The sequence below is a fragment of the Astyanax mexicanus genome, chromosome 1 (genome assembly GCF_023375975.1).
Source record: "Astyanax mexicanus isolate ESR-SI-001 chromosome 1, AstMex3_surface, whole genome shotgun sequence".
Taxonomy (NCBI): Eukaryota; Metazoa; Chordata; class Actinopteri; order Characiformes; family Acestrorhamphidae; genus Astyanax; species Astyanax mexicanus.
The window spans coordinates 33,205,365-33,215,286 of record NC_064408.1 but is presented as its reverse complement, the minus strand read 5'-3'; the positions used below and the strand labels follow the sequence as shown (position 1 = coordinate 33,215,286).

Sequence of the window (9,922 nt, the reverse complement as noted above, 5' to 3'; positions counted from 1 at the left end):
CCTCTTATTTGCATTTACAAAACTGGTCTTACCTTACTTTTTGTGGTTCTATAACAAGATATGTCACAAACACACCCACAAACTACCAACAAAGCATTAGAACCATAGAACGAAAGAAGGAACAATAGAATGACATAACAATAGATAGACAGATTTATAGACAGACATAGAGTTTAAAAGTATTTTTGTTATCTGTGGTGAGTATTGCATTATGCAGTAATGCTGACTAACATGTTTAATATCTAAACTTTTAAACAATTGCACACAATTACAATAATATGCAATAACAAAAATACCAGTGTTCAAATAAATCATGACTTGCTGTTTTTCTCTACATGTTTAAAATGCTGCACTCAAAATCCTGACCATGTTTATAAAAACTACAGATCACTGTGTTTATAAGTACTGTAACTAATGCATGGGCCAATTAAATTTGAATAAAATTTTAATGAAATGTGTTGAACTGGTCAGTGTAACGTTTAGCAGTTTCATTTTCTGACTGTATCAGGCTACATTCGAAAATAGAAAATTGGGTATAAAACTTAATATTTTTTTTACATTCAGTATAGTGAAGATGAAATAGATTTTCACTTATCTTTTTTTTATTTCAGCCTTTCACAAACAAACATCCACGAAAATTAAAACGATGAATCTTCTCTCGACTTTTGGATTTGTCCATTTTTGTGTCTTGTAACACAAATCTGATGGTTTAATCCAACTTGCAAAATGCAAAAATTGACAAATCAGAAAATAAAGAAAATATCCATTTTTTTATTTTCCTGAGATAAAAAAAAGAAATAAAATTGGAAACATGGATAAAAACGTATTTCTTGTACACTGCACTACATTTTAAAATGTTATTAATTTAGTTTTTACATCCAATTTTCTATCTTTGTATTTAGCCTATAACGGTCAGAAAGTTCAATTAATAAACGTTACACTGACCGTAACTAGTGGTGTGACCTATTGGAACAGAAGTGTGCTACATAGGCAGTAGGGTGTAGGGAGCTGGGAGCAATTTGAGACGCCTGTGTAACAAAATCCCCAATCGAACCGGTCCGGGCTGGGAATTCCCCGGGAAATCACCTACTCAGCCAGCGAAAGGCGAGAGGCTTTTTCTGGAAACTTGGCCGCTGTGGAGCCGCGGGTGTGCTGCTCGCACGGCTGAGTGAAGGGTTTAATATGGAGCGGACAGAGACATGGAAACGGGGCTGAATCACGCCGCGGAGGCGCCTGGCGCTGTTGTTGTGGCGGAATTTGATCCCAGACGAAAAACGGCCCTGAAAACAAACGGCCAGAGCTGAGCTAAACTCGGGCTAGCCGATTAGCCCGTTAGCTGGTTAGCTTGTTAGCGCTAGGTGGCTAACAGCGGGCGAGCTCTCTGTAAACAGTAACGTTAGCTAAAACCAGCGGGTAGTTTGTTTGGTTTTTGATCCGGAGGAGAAAGTGGCTGGCATTAACGACAGAGGCTTGATTTTCTCGGAGCTATAGCCAGCTAAATGATTATAAATGGAGTGGGCGCACCAACGGTTCTCCCAAGACCTCCAGAGCGGCGGCTATGGGGAGCAGGACGGGCAGCCCGGGGCCGGGAAGGGGCGCTCGGAGATCCCCCCTGAGGACTGGTGCGACAGCGGGCTCGACTCCTTCCTCGACGCCGAGAACGAGCCCGTGCTGGAGCTGCCGTGGCCCCGCGGGTTCCCGGCGGACTGCGGCGGAGCGGGAGAGAGTCAGAGCGGGGAGTGCGTGTCTCTGGGCGGCGGAGGAGGGGAGAGGCTGGACTCCGCTATCGGGGACTCCATCACAGACGAGGCGGCGGCGGTGGAGAGCCTGTCGGCCGGGATCAGGACCGTGCTGCTCGCGGGGGAAGCCGAGGAGAAGGCAGCGGGAGCCGGGGACGGAGAAGAGAGAGCCCGGGAGGAAGAGCAGAGGAAAGAGGAGCTCTGGAGGACTCTGAGCTTTGTGTCGGAGGACGGAGACACGTAAGAAACTTTTCTATAAGCTAAGTTAGATCACGATGTTTTAATTATTCATAATCAGCGCTGTTAAAGACGATAAAATGTTTAACCTGTTAATCTAAATGTAAAGTGTGCGTTGAGACCACTATTGCATAACAGACTGGACAACCTGGCACGTTTCACCAGAGGTGTAAAAGGCCAATACTAGGGCTGGGTATCAGCACTGATTTGAATATGAATCGATTCGATTCCGGTTCACAAGTCGAATTTGATTCGATATTTATTTAGGGATATTTCACTTAAAAATTAAAAAAAGCTTTGATAAGAAAAAGGTTTATTGTTATTATTATTGTTATTATTATTGTTATCAGCCAGGTCTGTCACATAAAAAGTAGAAGGTATATTGTGGCAGAAATAATTGAAATAAACAAAATTATTTTCTTTTTAAAATGCCTCTGATATAAAGATAATATAATAGTATAACATTTTTGTATAAGGTGTAATGTGGTAGACATTATTGTGATATATACAGTATTTTTTACAGAGCCTTGCAGTGTATTTGTTTTAGCAGTTTTAAATGTGGTAAACACAGCACAGCTACTGTTTTCCTCTTTTGTCATTTATTTTGTCAATTGTTGACATTAGTGTGCTTTTTGTCCCCCCTTACAAGAAAACAAGGATAGTATCATGATTAATTACAGAATATTGTTGATTAATGTGAATAAAATTTTGAATCAATTCACACTGCCAGTTTATATGAATCAATATTAGATTACCTAAGTAAATATAGATCTGAATAATAATAAAACAAGATTGTGGTGCAGTATACATAGTTCGCAAACATACTGTTCCATCCACAGCTCAATAGGTGTTTAATATATCAGTTTGGCTTAGGAAGCAGTTCTAGGCCTAGGAAAAAAAAACTGTAGTGTGAGAATGTCTATAGGGTCAAGATTATCTTAATTGGTAGAGCAAGTTCTCATTGTGATGCTTGCATGAACATTTAAGAACTGCCTTTGTGCCATAATGCTTTGGTTAACCCAGCCCTGTTTAATTCTGGGAGGTGTAAAAAGTGTCATATAAAAATTAATACAGCTGTTATTAAACAATCTGTCTGGGTTTAGGTACTAAGCTGGGTGAAAGAGACCACCTGGAACATTAGTTGGGCTCTTTGGGTCTTTTCTGGGTCTTTCCTGCTACTGCTGTTTTATGTCTGCTGACCTTTTTGACCTTTTCCTGTTCTGGCAGTGCACTACACCTGGCGCTGATCCACGAGCAGTGGGGATTTGTGCAATACCTGCTGGAGCTCATCTCCCACAACCACACCTGGACCCCATACCTGGACATTCAGAATGATCTGGGACAGGTCAGCTGGAAATACACACACACACAAACACACACACATTAGGGCAGCATGATATTTGCATAGTACATATCTGCTTGAGAATTACAGAATTAAAAATATAGAAATAACCTAAATTTCTACAATCTACAAATGTTTATGTATTTATATCAGCAGATTACTAGTAGGGCCCTATCAAAAAAGCAGAATTCAGATATAAACATGAAACAAAATCTGAAAATGTAAAAAAGGAAGAAAAAAAACAGCACTCCGAAAACTGTAAATATGATTTTCTTTAAGTCCCTGTACCTCATACAAATGCTAAAATTCTTCTGTTTAAGGATCGCATGCATATAGATGGCTAGCTGGTGTGGGAATGTCCAAAAAAAAAAGCTAGCTTCGAGTAGCAAAAAACATCAAATAAATAAAGTAACACAAAATTCAGGGAACACCAGTTTCTATGTAGTATATTTGTGTAACTGAACTAATGTCGAAAACAGTGTCTATTTATTGAGAAACAGCATATTGTTGTGGGCATTCACAGGAGGATTTTGGAGTCTTACTTCATTGCTAATGGTACATGCTAAACTAACTGAGTGCTAATAACCTTGTGGAGAAACTAATACACAGCAGTTGCACTGAATTGCATATTTATCTTTTATTTGTTTAAAAGATATTTGCTACAATCAGACGAAGTTACAAATTACACTTGTATTATTAAATATATTATTTAATATGTGCCTGGATTTTATTTATTTATTTATTTTATTTTTTTTGACTATTGCTAAATGTAATGCTAGAAGATTCTGTATATACAGAGTTGCCATTGTTTTTCTTTTTTCATGTTCTGTGCCTCTTACTCATTGGCTGTTATGTCTGTGCCTCTTACTCATCTCTGTGTCTCTCACAGACCGCTCTGCATCTGGCAGTGATCGTAGACCAAAGCCAGTGTGTGTGCGAGCTGCTGAAGGCTGGGGCGTGTGCTGAGCTTCAGGAGAGGGGAGGACACACTCCCCTGCACCTTGCAGTGAGGGAACAGCGTACAGAGTGTGTGAGGGAGCTCACATCTTGCACCAGCGTTGCAACAAAGCACCTAAACATCCCCAACTACGCAGGTATGCGTGCAATCTTCAATCTTTTTTTTTTGTTTGTTTTGAATCACTGTCTAAAGCTGATCTACCTGTCAATTAGATGCAGTAACCCACCACTTTGTACACATGACCCACACCTCACATTTAAAAAGGCGTTGTCTGAATGCCTGAATTATAGTATAACATGCACTCAAACATTACTATACTTGGACACTGACTCAACCTTACTAACCATCTAATCTTTCTCCTTGTCACTGCAAGTTGACTCACTTGATGGGTGAATAATATTGGGAAATTTTGTGTGTTGTTGTCAGTTGATGAAGTGTCTTGTTATCCACACGCCTTTTTGTATTCTTAAACACATATAGTCTTTTCAGTAAGTATGCATTTTAAACCTTTTGAATTTATAATGATTTTTGTTTCTTTTTTCTAGGGGTAAGTGCCCTCCACTTGGCTGTACAAAAAGGGCGGTGTGACATAATCAGCATGCTGCTGGAAGCTGGAGCTGACGTTAACCAGAGGGTAAGGGACCAGGGCTTTGTTCCAAATCACTCCAAACAACAACTGTGCAACAAAAAGCACAGTGGTGTTGAAAACTGCCTTTATGTCCAGGATCCATCCAATTGCATCCGAGAATCAAAGAATTGGAGGATTGTAGCTCTTTTGAAGGATTTGTTGTATCCATACAATCCTATAATCAACCAATCCATTGCATACATTACACATGAATAATTGAACATTTTAATAAATAGTGAATATACTAGCTCATCTTAAAAATGCTAATATAATTGAAAAGTTACTTTATTTCAGTAATTCAGTTTATATTATGAGTTTCACATCGTATATCAGTCCTATATCACATCTCTCTTTCCCCCTTTGACTCCTGTAGGATCAGGGTTCTGGGCGGACCCCGCTGCACTGGGCAGTGGAGTCTCAGAATTGCGCTGTGGTCGAGCTGTTGCTCAGAGGTAGAGCCTCTGTGGACCAGCGATCCTACGCTGGACACACACCACTCTACTGCGCCCTCTACAGGCCTAACAAGAGACTGCAGGCTTTACTCAAATCTGCTGGTGCCTCTACCCCAGAGGTGGAAGAAGACGAGGAGGATGATTACAATGATGAAGAAGAGGAGAGGGAAAGTGAAGAGGTGAGGAAATTTCAGTCCACTCACCCTCATGTTGTGTTTTTTTTAATGTAGTTTTATATATATTAGTTGTGTCAATCAATTAAAAAATGTAATCACAACAATATTCTGAGATTCACTGCGATTAATTGCACTTGTTCTTCTTGAGACGAGTTTTTGTAGTGGATATTTAAATGCAAATAAAATGTAAAATGCAATGCACTACTGGGGCAGCAGGACTTACAGACCGAATAAGTCATAGTTGTAGAGTTTGGACACGCGAACAGCCCTGCACTGCATGCATTCAGGTGAGTCCCGGTGGTAGTGTGCACTGATCCCCGCCACAAAGAGCAGCTGTGCTCCCAGGGTCGGCTGTGTTCCCCCTCAACCACAGCACGACCAGCAACAGCAGGCAGTCCGAGCAAAGCAGCAGCTCCACGAGCGCCAGGGTGACCAGCAGCCTGATGATGGTCGTCTGGAGGGACTTGTGGCGGCGCACCTCGTGTACCACAATACGTTTCAGTCATTGTTGTGTGGTGGTGAGGCAGATAATGGCGGAAGTTGCCATTACTGATTTCAGATTAATCACATGCATTAAAGCTTTAGAGTTAAAGCTTTAGAGTTACCAGCATGTGTGTGTGTGTGTGTGTGTATTTATATATATATATATATAAATACACACACACACACATGCTGGTAACTCTAAAGCTTTAATGCATGTATGTACACATCTCAAAGGCATTCTAAGTCAGTCGCTAGATTCCTATCTGTTGACTGGCTAGGACACTAAAGGATATTTTGCACAGTGTGACAAACAAGTCTCCTGCAGTGGGTTTATGAACTTCCTGTCAAGTTCATCAAAATAGTTTAAGAGAATAGATCAGTGTCATGACTCATTATCATGCTGGAGATATGCATGAACCAGTCCTATCATTTTTCCTGGACTACTTTCAACAAGGCATTTCCATCTGCCACTCAATGGAAATTTTTCTTTATTACACAATTCACAGTTAAATCTAGACGTGATTGTAGTCTTCTGACTCAGCTCTGATCCTCCAAGTTCAAATCAGAAAATAAAAGATCTTGAATCAATTTTTGTTATGTTTAATTATTTCCTATGAACTTTATCATACAAAACTTGTTAGTTTTAAAAGTTTTAATTTGGCCTACCAAGTATTTTATAGCCCCTGTACTGAAGGTTTCAGTCTCTTTTTAAAAGTAATCCAGTCTTTCTAAGGCACGAGAACAAGGAGAACCACAGGCGTCAGCCTATCAGATTGTCCGCTTCAGCTGGCAGCAAGGCAAAATCCGAGGCAGAACCTCTGGAGTGTGGAGTTGCTGGAGTGTGGGCATAACTTGTGTAGGTGTGATGGATAGAGTATAAACCAATAGTGTTGGAAAGGTATATGTTAATACTTCTCATCAAACCACAGTCAAATTCACTCCATTTAGAGAGACTTATCTGGATATGTTTTTTTTTTAAATAAAGTCAAGCTGAAGTAAAATAGTAACGATTAACAAGGCTATTTTTAAAATATAAGGAGTATAATAATTGTGTAAAAATGAGTAGTCTAAAAAATAATTACTACAGTTAAGTATAGATAACCCAAAATTCTATGTAAGTAAGGTAATAAAGTATTTTTATTTTATTTGACACCTCTAGTTGGAACCAATTACTATAATAATCATTTTATGGCAGGGCCATAGACACACACACTAGACATAGCCACACTACTTTAAGGCTGTTTAAACTCAGAGAAAGAACCAGTTTTTGTTCTTTGTGTGGTACTTACTAAAACTCAATCACAGGTTTATAAACTGCTACCATACCAAGATGGGACCTAATGTTCTCCATTTAGTTAGCCACATAAGAGCACTGTGTGAACACTTGACACTATATCACAGTTAAAAATGCAAGGGTAAGCTTGATCTGGGATTCTGGCATCATGTGTGCTAACAGATTTTGTTGATCTTTCTTTTTTTTAGGAGGAATTTGATGATGTCATCATCCATGGACAAAGAGTGCTGTAACTGGACATCGAGACAGGGTTGCAAGAGACTTACAGGGACTTGATTCAGAGAGTATGTGTGTACGCGTGTGTGTAACATTATTAATGCTGGTACTTTTTGAGCTTGCAGTGCTGCAAGTCTAATTAGTGTGTGATTCTTTTTTTTCTGAGCTGTAAAATTCTGCATATTACCAACTAAAAGAGCTGAATTAAACTGCTGAAAATTTCACAGACTCCAATTACACTGTCTTTAGGGACCGTCCCTAAAAAGATATTTTGAATAAAGATGCGAGAGGCAGCCCCGCGTGTCAGCATTTCATCGTTTCAGGATGCAAGTTCCTCACTTGGGATTGTACTGTACATTTTAGACCTTTTGTTATTTATAGTAGTAGCATACGCAGGAGGCAGTTATTGTTTTTTTTTATCCCTGCCTTATGAACGAGCCCAGTTCTTAAAGCTAAACAAGAAACAGTGGCAGCTCTTCACACATTTATTATTTTTTTTCTTTTCTTTTCTTTTTTTTTCTTTTTTTTTTATTACTTATTCAATCTGATTGCTCAAACATAGATATAGATGTTGTAGCCTTACTGGTGGTGGTGGTACCTCTAAAACACTAAAAGTGATGTAGCCGCAAAATCTTAATAGTTAAAACATTTTAAATGCTTAAATATTTAATGTCTTATAATGGTTCTGAATATGTATTCTGGGGAAAATCAGAATGAGTGCTACAGTTTAATCATTGGTACCTGCTGTAACACCTAGCTAATTTCAACATGTCCGTTATGTAAAGCAATAGAAGATTTTCACCTTCCCAAATGTGGTTAATGAGCCAAGAACCTACAGAGTTCAAAGATTTGTACTTGGATTATGACGCTAATATACAAAGATAAAAGAAACAGAAATGTCTATAAAAAGTTTTTAACTTAAAACAAAAGTAATAGTAAAACAACTGTATCAAAACTATATTTTTATGTAGTTTGGCTGATCAACTACATTTGGGCTGAAGGTTTTTTGTAAATTAGATTCTAATCTAAACCATCTTTAACCTTTAGTAAATGTTGGCCTATAATAATGGCTGGTGTAAAGCTTTAGGGCCACAAGCAAAAGCCACCAAACAGCAGCATGTAAACTACACTATAGATTGAGTACAGGACAGCAACTCAGCACTTACCATATATTATATGGAGTATATTTTAAATGTCATTTTAAAAGACATGCTAATAGTGCTAGTGTTTTTTGTCGTTTTGAAGAAATCTGACTGACCCTCTGATGAACCTCATTTAACATCAGCAACACTACTATTTTTGGCTTATTCATGTACGTTTGAACTTGTCGTTTCTCTGAACATCTTGGTGTAACTTGCCGTTTCTTCAGAGGAGATCAGTAAAAAAGTTCTCATTGGAGTGTTCTGTGATGTGGGAGCTATTAGGAGAAGGTAAACAGGATAGAAAGAAGGCCTCCATGTATTTCCTGCGAAAGGAAATAAATGAGCGTAGCAATAAGCCGACCAGTCAACGCGAGCCTGCTGGCTGGTAATCTTTCTTCAGATTAATTTGCCAGTCATTTGAGTTCCTGACCAATCACAGGCATTGTTGCTACTGCTTTCAGCCAGGGGGTTCGCCCAGTTTCCATGTTCGTGACCCAGCGAGTGAAGCTTCTGCACGTCTGTGAAACATCTGCGGCTCTTCACTTTGTGTTATGTCACAGGTTGGTGGAAGCCAAGCGAGCGTCGCCTCTGCAGAAAGTGTTCTGAGGCCTTTAGCGGGATGTGGATATGAGTGAGGGATTAACAGGATTGTATGGAAGAAAGACAAATGAATTGTCTGAGCGTTTGTTCATACTATGTTTTTGGTTCCTTGTCAGTTGATTTGGAGTTTAAATGAGTGATACTGTTAACTTTAAAGCCCAGCTATCTGGGCTTAACCTTTTGATTTTTGTTTTGTATTTTTTTTCAGTTACTTTTCTCTCTTTAGTAGGAATGGGTGATGGCTGCAGACATGCTGTAGAATGCTTGAAATGGAGAATAAATAAAATAAGCTAAAAATGAAGAAATTTTAGTGTCTCAGTTTTTTTGTCCATGCCTCACAAAATGTTAGTAGCTTAATGAGTTTAACTGGTCAGATGATTTAAGAAAAAGTAAATTATTAGATGTATCTACCGTTTAAAATGAATTTCATGTTTTGGATTGCAGTTTATTAAATTCGGTATTGTGTGCAGTTAACTATTAATATAAGTTATTATTATTATTAGACACCCCTTCTAATGAATGAATTTAGCCACTTCAAATTGCATCCATTGCTGATACAGATGGGTAATTGCACACAAACACATCTTGTCTTGTCTCTGTAAAAAGCATTGCCAATAGAATAGGACTCTCTAGAGCAAATAAAGTTGGATATATT

General features: G+C 38.8%; 1 protein-coding gene across 1 annotated transcript; it reads left to right on the top strand.

The window, feature by feature from the left end:
• Positions 1-1,023: 1,023 nt before the first annotated feature.
• Positions 1,024-9,572, top strand: nfkbib (nuclear factor of kappa light polypeptide gene enhancer in B-cells inhibitor, beta). The gene is made up of 6 exons (XM_007261002.4): positions 1,024-1,979; positions 3,204-3,321; positions 4,208-4,412; positions 4,822-4,910; positions 5,278-5,535; positions 7,498-9,572. The coding sequence occupies exons 1-6, from the start codon at positions 1,510-1,512 to the stop codon at positions 7,540-7,542; spliced, it is 1,185 nt and encodes a 394-aa protein (XP_007261064.3). The 5' UTR covers positions 1,024-1,509; the 3' UTR covers positions 7,543-9,572.
• The last annotated feature ends 350 nt before the right edge of the window (positions 9,573-9,922 follow it).